The 17,792-nt window shown below is 42.3% G+C and overlaps 1 protein-coding gene across 4 annotated transcripts in view; it reads right to left on the reverse strand.

Annotated features, from left to right (window-relative positions):
* ttbk2 (tau tubulin kinase 2) overlaps positions 1–17,792 on the reverse strand; it is a 202,463-nt gene that overhangs the window by 120,760 nt on the left and 63,911 nt on the right. For all 4 annotated transcript variants that reach the window (XM_033026748.1, XM_033026749.1, XM_033026746.1 and 1 more), the window contains exon 2: positions 15,675–15,828. In XM_033026748.1, coding sequence (XP_032882639.1) covers positions 15,675–15,782 — 108 coding nt within the window. In that variant the 5' untranslated portion in view covers positions 15,783–15,828. The remainder of the gene's footprint in view (positions 1–15,674; positions 15,829–17,792) is intronic.

Consider the following 17,792-nt stretch of genomic DNA (forward strand, 5'->3'; position numbering starts at 1 on the left):
GGTTATTAATAATCAGAGTTTTGTCCGAGCCAGGTTTAATAGCCTGATGGCTGTGGGGAAGTAGCTATTCCTGAACCTGGTTGTTGCAGTCTTCAGGCTCCTGTACCTTCTACCTGAAGGTAGCAGGGAGATGAGTGTGTGGCCAGGATGGTGTGGGTCTTTGATGATCCTGCCAGCCTTTGAGGCAGCGACTGCGATAAATCCCCTCGATGGAAGGAAGGTCAGAGCCGATGATGGACTGGGCAGTGCTTACTACTTTTTGTAGTCTTTTCCTCACCTGTGCTCTCTACTGTGCTCTCTACTCTCCATCTTCCTTGACAAACCGACTCTCCGTAATCTTCTCAGGAAGTAGAGGCGCTGATGAGCTTTTTTGATAATTGCGTTTGTTTTCTCGGACCAGGAAAGATCTTCAGAGATGTGCACGCCCAGGAATTTGAAGTTCTTGACCCTTTCAACCATCGACCAGTTGATATAAATGGGGCTGTGGGTCCCCCTCCTACTCCTTCCAAAGTCCACAATCAGTTCCTTGGTTTTGCAGGTGTTGAGGGCCAGGTTATTGCACTGGCACCATATGGACAGTTGCTCGGTCTCCCTTCTATATTCTGACTCATCCCCATCAGTGATACGCCCCACAACAGTGGTGTCATCAGCGAACTTGATGATGGAGTTCGCACTGTGGTTGGCTACGCAGTCATGGGTATAGAGTGAGTACAGGAGGTACAGGAGCTTGAAATCGGGAACATCCAGGTTCAGGAAAAGCTTCTTCCCTACAGCCATCACACTATTAAACACGGCATCAAACAAACTCTGAACAATAACAGCCTATTGCACTTTATCGGTTTATTTATTGTGTATATAATATATACTCGCTAGAATTTAGAAGATTGAGGGGGGATCTTATAGAAACGCACAAAATTCTTAAGGGGTTGGACAGGCTAGATGCAGGAAGATTGTTCCCGATGTTGGGGAAGTCCAGAACAAGGGGTCACAGTTTAAGGATAAGGGGGAAATCCTTTAGGACCGAGATGAGGAAAACATTTTTCACACAGAGTGGTGAATCTCTGGAATTCTCTGCCACAGAAGGTAGTTGAGGCCAGTTCATTGGCTATATTTAAGAGGGAGTTAGATGTGGCCCTTGTGGCTAAAGGGATCAGGGGGTATGGAGAGAAGGCAGGTACAGGATACCGAGTTGGATGATCAGCCATGATCATATTGAATGGCGGTGCAGGCTCAAAGGGCCGAATGGCCTACTCCTGCACCTATTTTCTATGTTTCTATGTTTATATATGGTCTATGGTATATAATCATATAACAATTACAGCACGGATATAATATAATATATATATGGTCTATGGTATACAACCATATAACAATTACAGCACGGAAACAGGCCATCTCGGCCCTTCTAGTCCGTGCCGAACACTTATTCTCACCTAGTCCCATCTACCTGCACTCAGACCATAACCCTCCATTCCTTTCCCGTCCATATACCCATCCAAATTATTTTTAAATGATAAAATCGACACACTGAACTTTTATCTCCTGTTCTGTATTATGTTTACATATTCTGTTGTGCTGCAGCAAGCAAGAATTCCATTGACCTATCTGGGACACATTACAATAAAACTCTCTTGACTCTTGAGAATTGTGGGCTACAATGGTACATTCGAGCACATCACTTTTGCCTTCTGAAAATTCAATTAGGAATGAACAATGAATGCTGACTTGGCCAGTGACATCAACATTTGTATATATAAAATCGCTGCTGTTTCAGTTGAAGAGTAATGTAAGCTGCAGCATCTTTTTTTCTTGTAATTGGACCCAAAGTATCTTCTTGGGTCCATGTGCAAGAAGGTTAAACACCAAGTTAAGCAGCAAAATCAGCCAAGGCTCTCAAACGTAATGCCAAATTAGCCCCTACTGTAGATGTATTTAGGCACCAGGTAAAGTATCAATCCAAGGAATCATGTTTACCGATTCAGGTCATGTTACCTAATATCAATTAATATTGGTATACTCATGACAGAGGAGAAAAGCTGCTAATATATCTCGCAAGAGCCATCATAATACAAAACTTCATGGAAGATATTAGGAGAATCAAAAATTAACAAGAGCTGCATGAGAGGTTCAAATGATTGACACCAATCAATAAGTTCACCAATTTCAATTGTTTTCCTTCATCAGAAACAGGGATGCTCACAGATGATTCTATAAATGATCAATTCCAGTCACAACTCAACAAATGAATAAATCCTTGTCAGCACAGACAACACAAGATTAAGACATGGGCTGACAAACAGCAAATATCATTTGAATCACATGGTGATCATCACCAAGAAAAGACAATCTAACCACCTAACTGGGACATTCAAAGGAATTTAACATTGCAGGCCAACTACTTCCCACACATCCAGAAACTCAGTGGACTGGTTAGACAAATAGTGTGGCTTAAAGAGCAGGTCAGTTGTTGACAACTTAAAGCCTTTCTATCATTTCGTCAAGGATCAAGTGTTTAATAGCCATACACACTGGAAGCAGAACAATTAAATTCTTACCTGCTGTAACATTACACGCGAGTTTTAGTTTTAGAGATACAGCATGGAAACAGGCCCTTCGGCCCACCGAATCTAGGCTGACCATCGATCATCCGTACACTAGTTCTGTTATCCCAGTTTTGCAGTCACAGGGAAAACAAACAAAGTCTGTACAGGCAGCACCTCTGTGCAGCAACATAAATTAATATACAATAAATTCAAAGTTTTACCAGGTAAACCAGAGTGTAACAGTGCAAATAGCAGCAAATTGTGCAACCTTATACAACATTCAGAGTAGTTTGGTGCTGAGGTAGGGTTGTGGTTAGGGCTGCGCAGGGTGGTTCAAGAGCCTGATGGTCGCTGTAAAGAAGCTGTTCTTGAACCTGGCGGGAATGGTTCTCTGGCTCCTCCTGTACCTTTGTTCAGATGGCAGCAGCAAGATGACAGCATGGCAAGAGTGCAGTGGGTCTTTATTAGCTGCCCTCTTGAAGCAGCGTTTCCTGTAAATCCTTTCAGTGGTGGGAGGACAATAATTGTGATGGACCACACAATGTCCACCACTTTCTGCAACCTCTTGCATTCTTAGGAATTTGAATTAGCGAACTATGCTGTGATGTGGCCAGTCAGTATGCATCCCACCGTACAACTGTAGAAATTAAATTGAGTAGTCGGGATCACGCTTAAACTTCTGAGGAAGTCGATGTGATGGTGAGCAATTGCATCAACGCCAGGGCCAAGGACAGAACAAAGATGTGCATGTCCAGGAACTTGAAGCTGTGGTCTCTGTCCATCACAGATGAAGCCTGGTGTGTGAACCCTCAGCTTTCCCTTCCTGAAGACAACAATCAGGTCCTTGGTCTCGCTAACATTGAAAGAAAAATTGCTGCTCAGGCCCAACTCAACTCAGAATATCTACCTCTTGTCCTTTGAATGCACAGGATGAGTGCAGCTCCAACAACCAAACAGCTCTATCCCATCTAGGACAAAAAAATGCCAGCTTGACTGGCACCCACACACAATCCTAAATGTTCATTCCCTTCAGTTGCATCGCCTCAGGGGTGCAGTATATAGAATTTACAAGGTGACGTGCAGTTACTCATCCAGATTAGTACCTCCCAACCCCAGACTGCCAGGAATAAAGGTAGCAGGTCAATAATAATACACCTGTAGATTCATTAGCAAGTCACTACATTCCTTCACTTGTAGCAGGTACGGACCCTGGAACTTGCTTCACAACAGCATTTAGGAGTACTTTCACCAACAGTGGAGTGGTTCAAGGAAGTGGCAGTGCGCTGCCTTCTCGAGCAACTGGGGAAGGGTCATAAATGCTAGCCTTACCACTGCCCACATCCTCAAATGTGAGGTATGAATCCATGGCATGTCATTCAATCATACAGAGACATAGACAATAGGTGCAAGAGTAGGCCATTCGGCCCTTCGAGCCAGCACCGCCATTCAATGTGATCATGACTGATCATCCACAATCAGTACCCCATTCCTGCCTTCTCCCCATGTCCCTTGATTCCACTAGCCCTAAGAACTCTATCTAACTCTCTTTTGAATGTATCTAGTGAATCGGCCTCCACTGCCTTCTGAGGCAGAGAATTCCATAAATTCACAACTCTCTGGGTGAAAAAGTTTTTCCTCATCTCAGTTCCAAATGGCCTACCCCTTATTCTTAAACTGTGGCACCTGGTTCTGGACTCCATCAACATCGGGAACATGTTTCCTGCATCTAGCGTGTCCAATTCCATAATAATTATGTTTCTAGAAAGTCCCCTTCTCATCCTTCTAAATTCCAGTGTATACAAGCCCAGTCATTTCATCATATGATAGTCCCACCATCCCATCTATTCAGTCACATTCCCACACCTACCTTCATCATGGGTCTCCTTCATTACCAGAGCAAGGCCACAGGCAATTTGGAGGATCAGCACCTCATATTCTACTTGGTTAGCTTACAAATATCACTAGCAATTTGTCCTGGACCAGCACATCAAAGCAATGGTCAAGAAAGAACATCAATGCCTTCAATGCTTAACTAGAATGAGTAACGTGTTTTAATAGTCATCTAATTATCTAATGCTGACAACTGAGCACCGACATTTTCCATTCATAAAATTCTTTGCCTCATTGTGAAGACCCTTATGCAAGGTGCAGCCTTGTGCGTAGAATACGTGCCACTTCTGGACAGGAAAAATTAGGTTACATAAAATACCATCTTCCTTACATTAACTTCAGCTCTGGGTCACCTGGTCTACTGGATCAACAGCAAAACATTGTACAGCAAAGAGATATGAGGACGTTGGGTCATGGTGTTCGAACAATGATGCAACGAGAGTTGGTTTGGAGATTTAAGAAAGAGCGAAGGGTGAATACAATCCCATCCTCATCAGTGGAGCTGCACAGGAGCGGCTCATTTCCCCTCATCCCCAGTGTTCCCTCCCCCTCCTCTTCATCTTCCCTCTTCTTTTACCTCGCCTCCTCCCCCCGCCCAATCCCTCCCTCACCTCTTCCTTTCCCCTATCCTCAGTCACTCCCTCCCTCCATAACTCATCTCCCCTCCCTATGGAAATATAAAATGGTAATTTTTTAATATAAATAGTAAAGGCATGGGAGAATAATGTCTACCTAAGAGATCGATCTCTTTGGTAGGCATAATTCTCCGTGCCTTTCATCCGCAATACATGTAACACGCAAATCTCTGCGCAGCCCACGTGCCGTCGACGATGCTTCAAGCCGTCAATTTCCAGGGACTGAAGGCAGCTGAAATTCTGCCTTTGCAGTACTGCGCATGCGCAGCAGCAGTTTCTTGGCGGATTTTCAAACATGGATTGCCATTATCTTAAGAGTATCTTACGAAACAAAGAGAGAAGAATGGAGTTTGTGTACAAATGATGTGGTAAGTAGATTTCTTGGTGCTATATGTTTTTAAATACCGTATTTCCCGGCAATGAAAACGCAATTTTTAACCCAAAAATAAGGAACAAAAATTTACATGCGTCTTGGAAGCCGAAGTTGGTAGGTTGTTAGTCAAGAAAGATAGACTTGGCTATCCCTCAGTACAGCAAAATCAAGAACGATCCCTCACTGCTGGCAGCTGATGGGAAGTGGCTGTAAAAGGACAGCGCTGCTGGGGAGGGGAGAAGGAGGGTATCGGGGATCATGCCAGCAACTCACTTGCCGCGACGCTACTGGCGCGGAGCCACCGCATTTTGGCTGGGGGGAGAAATAGCTCAGGTGGCTGCAAGCGGCAGCCACCTCAGCTCCTTCTGCCGGCCCTCGCTCACCTCTGGCAGTGCTCTCCGTCTGAAAACCTCTCTCCTGCCACTCGCCAGCCTCACTCATGTCAGCCGCTTCTCGCAAATCCTTAAATTCCGACAGTGCGATCAAGGGACCAGTTGAGATTACTCGGCTGTCGGAATTTAATGATTTGCGGGAAGGGGCTTACATGAGCGAAGCTGGCGAGTGGCAGGTGAGAGATGTTCAGACGGAGAGCACTGCCACAGGTGAGCAGGCCTGCAGAATGCGCTGAGGTGGCATCGGCTGTCCGGTCCCAGCAGCTGCTCGCAGCCACCCGAGCTACTTCCCTCCCCGGCCACAATGCGGTGGCTCCGCACCCGGAGCGCTGTGTGAGTAACTGGCATGATCCCCGACCCCCCTCCTTCTCAATGCTCCTGCCCTCCCCGCAACTTTACCCCTGACCAGACCCCCCACACGTTGTGAAAGGAACTCTCCCCCCAATTGGTCCACCTCCAGTTTAAATTCCATTTGGAATATTTTGGAGGACCAAGAAACCAAGAACAAGTATTGTCATTCAATAAGATCACAACTGATTCAACTTGTCCCGGTGTGCTCCCATTTTTCCCACCATCTCTCCACCTGCCGTCACTCTCCACCCCCCACCCATTCAGTAATTCAGAATTAAGATTTGGAAGCCTTGGGTAAATTGCTTTCTTTATTTTTATTTTTCGAGCATGAGAAATTCTATGTCCCACCAGTCTTCTTTTAAAATTTAGCAGCTCAAAATGGGGAGTCCGTTTTCATTGCCGGGAAATACGGTACTTTATTAAGAGATTTGGCTTTTGAAGACTTTATAAAAGTCGACTGACAGCTTATGGAGAGAACAATCTGCCCAAGCCCGGTTTAAGATTTTTTTTAAAGCTGATTGACTGCCTACCCTGAGTAATTACTCACGGCACATGCCTGCTCTCCACTCCTCGCCCTCTATTCCCCCATGCTCCTTCCTCGCCTCCCCACTTTCCCCCCTCTCCCTCCCTACCCCCTCCTCTCCCTCAATCCCCCACACTCCCTCCTCACCTCCCCAGGATCTCGAGGTTGCAGCAGTCGGCCTCGCAGTCGGCCTCGGATTCGGCCAGGCTCTGGGCAACGCAGCTCCAGCCAGCGGTGATGCACAAACTCTGCTCGCTCCGCTCCTTCAGCTTTTTTCTCCCCGCCGGTGAGTGACAGAGGACCCGGCCAATCAGTGCGGCGATGTTGCGCCAGAAGGGGCGTTGCCGCCCCAGCCTGGGCGTCGCCGTCCCGGGTGACTGACAGGTGAGGTGACCACTTTGCGTGGCGGTGACTGGCAGGAGAGGAGACCAATCTGCGCATGTGCGGTTTTTAAGATTTTTAAACCTTAATAACTTTTAAACTATACCATCGATCGGAACAAAACTTGTTGCACTTGAGCACAGGAGAATGGTGAGTAAGTCGGCAAAATAGCGTAGCGCTATTGTGTACCATTTTAGCGCAAATAGAAAAAACACACAAACCAGAAGAGCACAAGATCAGAGTTTTAGTTATGCAAGATGTATTCACTATATAAACTATTTTAACAGGATACAATGCAGCCCAGGATAGCAGTTGCTCTACTTGACCACCTGAACCTGAAGCGTGTTGTACGCAGCCCAGTCTACCACTTTCTTCCATCCAGTCTATCTTCACAGGGAGTTGCATCAAGAAAGCTGGAAGTATCGTCAAGAATGCCTGCCACCCTGGCCATCGCTTTTCTCTCTTCTATCATGTGGCAGAAGATACAGGAACTTGAAAGCTCAGAGTTAAGAACAGCTTCTTCTGTTCTTAGGTCTGAGCTTGGCAGAACAGCTTCTACTCCACTGTTATCAGATTCCTAAAACTATTACCCCTTTCACATGGCCTTCCTCAAAGTGCTGCCATGTACTCCTACTATTAACTCTATCTCATATGATTATTCTGTTATTATATTTCAGAGCTATTTTGCACAACTTCGGATTGCATTACCATCTTGCAAAAATCTGCTTGTTACTGTATTTACTCAGCTTCATGCAAACAAGGAATTTCACCCTGGTGTATATGACAATGAACTAATCAGAACTTTCTACTATATTGAGAGTGCCCAAAATCATCTCGCATGTAAACCTGCTTTTGAAACTCAACATACATTATAATCTCGTCTACATATTTTTTTCTTGGAAATCATGAAGATGGAACCAATATCTAAAATGTTAAGACAATCTATTGACAAAGCCCTAGGTCTTTTGTTGAATTAATTAATATAATGAACCATTTTCGTTTAGCTGTCAGTTTTAAATGCAGTTTTCCTTGCGATTTAATTTTCTGAGTGCCAAGCAGCTGTTGTTTACATCATCTAAATTATTTGGCTCACTCCAATCAGTCATTCTCACCAGCATAATTAGGAGTGCTTTCTAAGAGAAAGGAGAGTACAGGCTTTTAGCACTTAGCATCTAAATTATGTCAGGGGGGGGAAAAAAACAAAGATACTGAAGTAATAAATCAGGGACTTAAAGCCAAAACTGTAGCTTATATATAGATATTCATTCATTTTCAAATAATTTGCAAGTTATGGTATTCAATTGAATATTACAGCTTCTCAGGCCAGAATTTGAGTTTTATCTGCATTCAAGAAACCACATTCTTCAGCAGTACATTCAGCTTACACGCGATATTAAAATTCAAGAATGGAGCATTTAAGTCAAACAACTTGCCCTGCTACAGTGTTAAAGATGAGACGAAAAGAGTGTTGCAATAATCTGAAACCAAGCAATTTTTTTAACATCACCTATCCATGTTCTTTCTCCAGGAATACTGCCTGACCCACTGAGTTACTCCAGCATTTTGGGTCTTTCCTCAGCAAAATTAAGCCCATCGGCTTTGCAATTTATTATTTGTTGAACAATGTTCAATTATTTTATGCTTCTGCTTGAGGAAATTTCTGGCAGCTACTCTTGGATCTAGTTCAAGGTATTTAAATCATGTTGCATCTGTAAAGCAGTAGTATACCAAATATTTCACAATAATGAAGTAATAAAGATCAGGCATGGAAAAACATTCGAAAAGTTTAAAGCATTTGAGAAAAGCACAGGAAGCATTAGTGCCACAGAAAGGGCCTTTCTAGCGCATCAAACCTGGGCTCTGCAAGAAACACCCAAATTATTATTATTCATTGTTTATTCCTTAAATACCCCCATTTCTAAATTTTTATCCACAAGACATCTATAGATTCTGCTTCTATCAATTACCAAATTGGCTTATAGTTTGTGTACATTTTGAAAGCTACACACGATATTCTAAAAGCAAAATGTAAATCCTGCATTATTAACGTTCATCCTTTCAAAATTAGCCCTTCAGAAGCATTAATTCATGTTTTAAAATCAATTAAACCCCCAAATCTTATTTCAGATTGAGCTCTCTTCCAATAATTTGTGTTGAAGTGATAAGTGTACAAGTAGCCATGCCTCAAAACCTAAACATTAAAAATAAAAACACTGAAAATGTTTGGTGGCATCTGAGCAGAAACAGTTAACTTATATCAGAACTGTATAGTGCTGGAAAACATAAAACGTTTTAAGGTGCAGGGTAAAGAGGAAAGATCAAATGGTTAATTTGGAAGGCAAAAAAAAGAATTAAGGACATTGAGTGACAAAGGGAAGAAATAATTTTTACTCACCTCTGCTGTTCCAAAAAGGGGGAGAAAGACCATCTAAAAACTGAATGCTACAAGATGACTAATGGTAAAGTGGAGGTAATGTTGAGCTTTAATAGGATAGGATAGGAGATCAAGGACACAGATGTCAGTGAGGAAGAAAGCAACAAGACAAATTGGGGTCACATCTGCGATCTGAACACACTTCCATAAATCAATTATTTGATCTTCATTATTAGAGAAGACTCATCTTGAGTGGTCACCACAAGGCAGTATGTCAACAATTATTATTTCCCTTTCTACTATTGAAGTCTGATTCAAGTGAACATTTATATAATTTTCTGCTTTTAATTTTACAGTTTTCAGTTTTATTTTAAATTAAACGTGCAATTTTCCAATCCAAACAGCACAATTCCAGAATCAATCATTCACTATCTATTTCAATTTAATTGGTAAAGAAAGCACGAGGTTGTGGAAATTTACCAAAAATATTTAACATTTAAATGAATATTAAATCCACATTTCTCTCAATGAAACATTTTTTAGGTTTTGTGTGTAAAAAATGAGGGGTAAATTAGTGAGGGAAGCCAGTAAATGATGAGCAGAAGCACAAAATCAGGCTCAATGGGCAAATAACACTAACGTTTTCCCAGCAATACACAAAGGACAGCATCCCATTGTGTTCTCTAATTGTTAGCATATACCAAACCCTCTAGATGTCCTGAGAGAGCTGTACTTAAACTAATTAATGTCTAGCAATAAAAGACCGCCAGTTAAGCACAGATGATTAACTGCAAATAATGCTTGGGCAGCACAAATCATAGTTGACATACAAATAATACATTTCCAGCTCTCTAACTTTGGCAGCCAGTATTGATAGAAAATCAAGTTTACATTGAAAGCTTTCTTGGAGAAGCTTGTGGTATAAAAGTAAATAATTTTAATACTGGTTTCTGGTGTCAGAAAATTTGCATTTTAATCCTATTAATTCAAAAGACTTTTATATTTCTGTATACACTAAAGTATCTTTTTCAAATCTGCCTGCAAAGAACAATACTAATAGACATCCCATATGTTATTCCTCTTGATACATTACTAAATACTGAAGAACTGAAATCACAAATGATCAAGTGCTTACATACCTGGTATTTGCTACTTTAGGGCTTACAGCTAAATGAATACGATGGATACATTTAAATAAATAGTGAGAGATGTGGATTATTGATTATTCCAAAGAGCATCTCATCCTCAGAAATGACATCAATCCAATCCATTGGACTGATCACTAGTTGAATACAATTTCTTTGTGCATCCCACATTTGAATAACAGGATTAACTGCTAAAATGTATCTTGTGATGTCATTTGAAGGAGAAAATAAATGATTGCTAAAACACCTCAAATGCACATGTTAAATCTATATCTATCTATATTATACTAAAATTCTCATCTTGTTTGGACGTGTTTGTCTGCGTGCGTGCGATCTCAAGAAACTACACCAAAACGATACACAATAGCGCAAAACATTTTTGCAGAACCTTACTTGGCTTTTTCCCGTCGTCGCTCTTACAAGTTTCCTTCAGATTTGATGTTATATTTTACATTATTGATATTTAAAGTTTTTTAAAAGCCAACTCTGAAAATAATAACTGCCTTTGAGAGGGAGACTCTTCCAGCAGCTTCCAGTGACGATGTCACAATGGCAACACAGTCGTCCAATCACAATGGGATCTCATTTATAGAAGCTCTATGAAGATTCCGAAAACAGAAAATGACATCACAATCTGATCTCCAATGCCAATACACAAACTATGAGAGTGGTTTTACACTGTTGTAATAGAGGGAAATAGTGGGGGAGAATTAAAAGCTTTAAAGTGACATTTAAAAATTGGATTTCTTCAAATCTGCACTGGCAGTTAGGCAGTTATGATGTCACAATGCCCTACCGGCTACAATGTTTCTATCCCATCTATTCTAACAATGAGTCCTTCACAGCAAATGTCCTTCAGGGAAAGAATCTGCCAGCCTAGCCCAGCAAATTTTAATGATTAGATTTGGATAACAAAAGGGAAGAATCTGCCACCCTGACCTAACACAGCAAAGTTTAATGATTAGATTTGAATAACAAAAGATGGTCTTGTTAGTGGCACCTACATCACTTAAAACTTTAGTGCAATTGCATTTTTTTTTAAAGTTTAAAATGACCTGCACATTTGGGGGCTATGGGTGAGTGGTGGAATACTGCATTGGGGGAACGGATGAGTGGTGGAATCTTACGTTGGGGAACAGGTTGCGTTGGGGGACCAGGCCTCCCATGTGACAGGGATCCAACGGGTGAGTGGTGGAATCTTAAGTAGGGGAAAGTGTTTTGTTGGGGGAATGGGTGAGTGGTGGAAACGGGTTGCGTTGGGGGACGGGGCCCAACAGGTCCCACTTGGGGGGGGAGGGGGGGTGTGTCTGTGTCATGAGTGTGATCTTGAAATTACGCCAAAACGGTACACGATAGCGCTCCAATTTTTGGCCTACCTTACACACCATTGTCCTGTGGTGTATCAAGCTTCATTCAGATTGATGGTATATTTTACAGGTTTTTACCATTTTAAACTTTACAAAAACCACATTGACAAAAATCTCTTCCATCTGCACGGGCAGTTAGCTGTGTATGACGTCACAATGGGATCTCATTTACATAAACTGCCTGTCACCCCACAATGACATCACAATGGGATCTCATTTACATTTATAAAACTCCCATTTAAAAACACAGCAGCGTTCCACCATTGCATCTATGGGATCTCATTTGCATTTTTTAAAAGTTTTGAAAAACACAGCAGCTTCCATCTCACAATGACGTTGGGGGGGGGGGGTACGGAGGGGAGAGGGGTTATGGTGGAAGGGAGTGACTGAGGGTAGGGGAAAGGAGAGGGAAGGAGAGGTGAGGGAGGGAGTGAGGGAGGGGAGAAGGAGAGGGGAACGAAGAGAGAGGGTGAACAGGAGGGGAGGGAATGCTGGGGGATGAGGGGGGGAATGAAGGAGGATAGGGGTAGGAAGAGGGATGGTGAGGCACATGGTTGGGGAGGGTTGCCGCGACTCACGTCACAACGGGGATCTCTGGCGTCACAATAGGAACCAGTCAGCCGCGCCTGCGCAGTTGGGGGCTATGGATGAGTGGTGGAATATTGCATTCGGGGACCAGCCCTCCCGTGTGACAGGGACCCAACAGGTCCCACTTGGTCTAATGAATTATAAAATTATATTTATTGAATGATATATGAAATGTCGTTACATCAGCAGGACATCACTATTCATTTATGCAAATTCCTTAAACAAATAGTCCAAAGAGGTTTTCACATAGGCCTCAGCCCCTGCGTTTGCAGGATTTAAAAAAAAAAAAAATGGAGCTTTTCCACCAAGCTTCAATGCATTCCTCTATACACAGCTTGTGCCAGTATGTGAACTCTTTGCACTGGAAGGACAGCCAGTTCAGAACAGACCAGGGAACATCTTTCAAAAGCTGACCATCTTCCAGCAGCTGTTGACATTTACTTCTGTTCCTGGGTACAATCCATTCAGCTGATTATATTTTAAGCAGCTGTTCAGTGTTCAACCTCTACAGCCTCTCCTTCCAAGCCTACTTTGTAAATAAGCATTATACTAGCGGATGAAAGAACAGTGTCATTCCCAGCACAGCCTTCTCTTGGGCAGTATGCAGTAGCAATGTCACACCAACTGTACTGTACATAACATCTGACAGCAAGGCCCCTAGCAAAGGAAGCTCCATTCAGCCAAATGACTTTAAACTACTCAGGAAGACTATCCAATAGAATCCAGCATTTAATTTTCCTTTAGGGTTTGAAGGTCATTCCACATGACTCACTGTCTAACTATCAAACTATCAAACATATTTGCCTTGATAAAATGTTCCGCCATAGGGACATCCTGTGGCTTTTACATAGGCGCATGTGTAGGGAATTAAGGGATATGAATTGGGTGCTGGCAGAGGAAATTAGTTTAAATAGGCATCATGTTTGGCACAAAAACTGTGGGCCAAAGGGCCTGTTCCTGTGCTGTATTGTTCCATTCTCTAAGTTGCTATGTTCAATACTGCGGACAAACAGAAGCGCAGAGGATCATCTATTTGATACAGCCACACACTGAATTAGCCATTACAATGACAGCCCCCTTTCTCTGGAGATACATGCTTCACATTTCTGAGTACACAATCAATTTGCAATCTTCAAATAATCTGAAAAATAGCATGGATAACTGTAGCAGCACCATAGGCTAGTAAAGGCAATACCCTGCAACACCATGCGTACATTGTAACTGATGATCAGGTGCTCCCCACAATCAAGAATACTATATCCATAATTCCAGTTTTTGCTATACACTTCAATTAGTGGCACCAGTTTTTGGTATACGTCTTGGGTCCTCTGAACCTGGTAATCAGGCAATGATGGGCACAAAGGATAGCTGAACTAGAGGTCTAAGACCAAGCCCGTACTTTTGATTTGACTCTGGCCCTCACGACCAGCTAAGGAGAAAGTAGAAAAGCTATAACCTCCATACGCTATCTTACACATGGCCCTTCAGTTTCAATACCAGACACGGGAGACATGCACTTGGATTTTTAATCTCAAGGTAGATGGCTGTTCTCAATTTAAGTTCGATCATTAAGCAAGAATATCAAGCAAAAAGACCAACCTAGGAGGCAAAAAGAATGAATGATGAGGAGGGTTAAAGCTTCCAGATAGTAAGAATTAGACTGACCAGTAATGTTCATATCCAAAACAATAACACACACTGTGAAGAAATTCCTGCAGAAATTTCCTGTGACACGGCAAATCATCAAAATCAAATGTTAAAGGTTTGTTTGTGCTAGCTGCTGAAAAACATTAAAAACAAATGAGAAATCTATGTACAAAAGTACCAAGTCAACTATCAATCCTTTCCACACAGCAACCTGAAGGCCTTTTGCAGAATACATTAATAGACAGAAGCCATCATATCTCAGACTCTGGGATGTCTTACTATAATTTATTTTTCTAATTTCACCACAATATTATATGTTTATAAACGTTGTTATGCCTCGAAGAGAGTTGAGATAACATCTCCAGGGTGTCAACAAACTCAAGTACAAATTTATTATGGCAAGGTACAGGCACCCTGAAAAATCTTGCTTGCAGAAGCATCTCAGGCAGACAGACAGGTAGATATACATAAATCAAGTATAAATTACACAAAATTCTAAAAGAAATACAAAGCAAAAAACTAGACACGAGTGAAAAATCATAATTGGAAAAAAGGTCTTGAGTAGTGCCAGATGTGGACCTTGTTCTTTTGTCGAGATGGGATTAGGATTACGTCAGTTGGTTCAAGAACTTGTTAGTTGTAGGACAGCAGCTGTTCCTGAACATGGGTGGTGCGAGACTTCAGGCTTCTGTACCTCATGCCCAATGGTAGCAGTGAAAAGAGGGCATGGCACATATAGTTGAGATCCTTTATGATAAATGCCACCTTCTTGAAGCAGCACCTCATGTAGCCACTTTCAATGGTGGGGAGGGCTGTGCCCGTGATGGATCAGGCCAAGTCCGCCACTCTTTGCAATCTCTTGCTATCTTGTGTTGGCACTGCAACACCAAGCCACAAAGCAACCATTAACAATACTTTCCAGAGTACATCTATAAATGTTTGTTGTGGTATTTGGAGACATATCAAACCTCTAAACTTCTAAGTAGAGGCGATGGCACACTTTCTTACAAATTTGATAAAGTGCTTTGAACTTAATAGATTGTCACTTATTTGCATACGATACACTTGTGGCAAAAAAAAATTTAGATCAATAAAAGGAGCAAAAAGAAAACTCACAGACTATAATTCAAAAGAAAATTGGAGACCATGCATTAATATAGCATGGGAATCAAAAGAACACAATTATAACTTATTTATAAATTTCTTCTATCATTTATTGTCTCCTTCCTTCCATGCCATCAGGTCATCTTCTGTTTTGTCCTTTCTTCCTCTTTTTTCCTTTGATTAACCATTGTATCTCATTTATTTCTAACTTTTTTTTATCACTGCAAAATTCTGCTTCTTGCTCCTCAGATACTGCTTGGCCTTTTAGGTATTTCCAAGATTTTACAATTTTTGAAAAATATTTTGTCACTTTCCAGCATTTAACAAAGTACACAAAATAACAAAACTATGTTGTACTCACCACTTTCCACCGTTCCTTTACTAAGAAACCAACTGACAATATGTCAGGCTGCTCGCCTCCCCCGCTCATGTCTGTGGTCCCTTTTGGAATAGCTGCTATGCAGTGCATAAGTCAGCCTGGATCTTCAGGGTTCCAAAGGCAGGTTCCATTTAACCTGAGAGTACAAATACAAATCAAAATTAGCTGTGATGATTAACTTTTTAATTTTCATTTATGCAACTACTAATGGAAACTTCCAGATTCAAAGTTCAATGCACCGGGGTTGTATCATGATAGGTACATGGCAAAAATGGAATGCACTCAATCACCAGGAAACAATTACACACCTTTCAAAATAGTTTAAATTAATTTCCGAATTACTAAAATATTACCAACACAACTCCTGGCCCAAACACCCTTGGCCACCGCAACACAACAATCGAAGATAATGTTGCTTCATTCACTGTAGTCATTCTGGAATATCTGACCATCAGACCATGCTCCAACTAAATGTTTTCAAGCAGAAATTAAAGCACCAGGGTAGAAACATAGAAACATAGAAATTAGGTGCAGGAGTAGGCCATTCGGCCCTTCGAGCCTGCACCGCCATTCAATATGATCATGGCTGATCATCCAACTCAGTATCCCGTACCTGCCTTCTCTCCATACCCTCTGATCCCCTTAGCCACCAGGGCCACATCTAACTCCCTCTTAAATATAGCCAATGAACTGGCCTCGACTACCCTCTGTGGCAGGGAGTTCCAGAGATTCACCACTCTCTGTGTGAAAAAAGTTCTTCTCATCTCGGTTTTAAAGGATTTCCCCCTTATCCTTAAGCTGTGACCCCTTGTCCTGGACTTCCCCAACATCGGGAGCAATCTTCCTGCATCTAGCCTGTCCAACCCCTTAAGAATTTTGTAAGTTTCTATAAGATCCCCTCTCAATCTCCTAAATTCTAGAGAGTATAAACCAAGTCTATCCAGTCTTTCTTCATAAGACAGTCCTGACATCCCAGGAATCAGTCTGGTGAACCTTCTCTGCACTCCCTCTATGGCAATAATGTCCTTCCTCAGATTTGGAGACCAAAACTGTATGCAATACTCCAGGTGTGGTCTCACCAAGACCCTGTACAACTGCAGTAGAACCTCCCTGCTCCTATACTCAAATCCTTTTGCTATGAAAGCTAACATACCATTCGCTTTCTTCACTGCCTGCTGCACCTGCATGCCCACTTTCAATGACTGGTGTACCATGACACCCAGGTCTCGCTGCATCTCCCCTTTTCCTAGTCGGCCACCATTTAGATAATAGTCTGCTTTCCTGTTTTTGCCACCAAAATGGATAACCTCACATTTATCCACATTATACTGCATCTGCCAAACATTTGCCCACTCACCCAGCCTATCCAAGTCACCTTGCAGTCTCCTAGCATCCTCCTCACAGCTAACACTGCCCCCCAGCTTAGTGTCATCCGCAAACTTGGAGATATTGCCTTCAATTCCCTCATCCAGATCATTAATATATATTGTAAATAGCTGGGGTCCCAGCACTGAGCCTTGCGGTACCCCACTAGTCACTGCCTGCCATTGTGAAAAGGACCCGTTTACTCCTACTCTTTGCTTCCTGTTTGCCAGCCAGTTCTCTATCCACATCAATACTGAACCCTCAATGCCATGTGCTTTAAGTTTGTAAACTAATCTCTTATGTGGGACCTTGTCGAAAGCCTTCTGGAAGTCCAGATACACCACATCCACTGGTTCTCCCCTATCCACGCTACTAGTTACATCCTCGAAAAATTCTATAAGATTCGTCAGACATGATTTACCTTTTGTAAATCCATGCTGACTTTGTCCAATGATTTCACCACTTTCCAAATGTGCTGCTATCCCATCTTTAATAACTGACTCTAGCAGTTTCCCCACTACCGATGTTAGACTAACTGGTCTGTAATTCCCCGTTTTCTCTCTCCCTCCCTTCTTAAAAAGTGGGGTTACGTTTGCTACCCGCCAATCCTCAGGAACTACTCCAGAATCTAAAGACACAAAATGCTGGACTCAGCGGGACAGAAGGGCCTCGACCTGAAATGTAACCCATTCCTTCTCTCCAGAGATGCTACCTGTCCCGCTGAGTTACTCCAGC

The sequence above is a fragment of the Amblyraja radiata genome, chromosome 9, assembly GCF_010909765.2.
Source record: "Amblyraja radiata isolate CabotCenter1 chromosome 9, sAmbRad1.1.pri, whole genome shotgun sequence".
NCBI classification, from domain to species: domain Eukaryota; kingdom Metazoa; phylum Chordata; class Chondrichthyes; order Rajiformes; family Rajidae; genus Amblyraja; species Amblyraja radiata.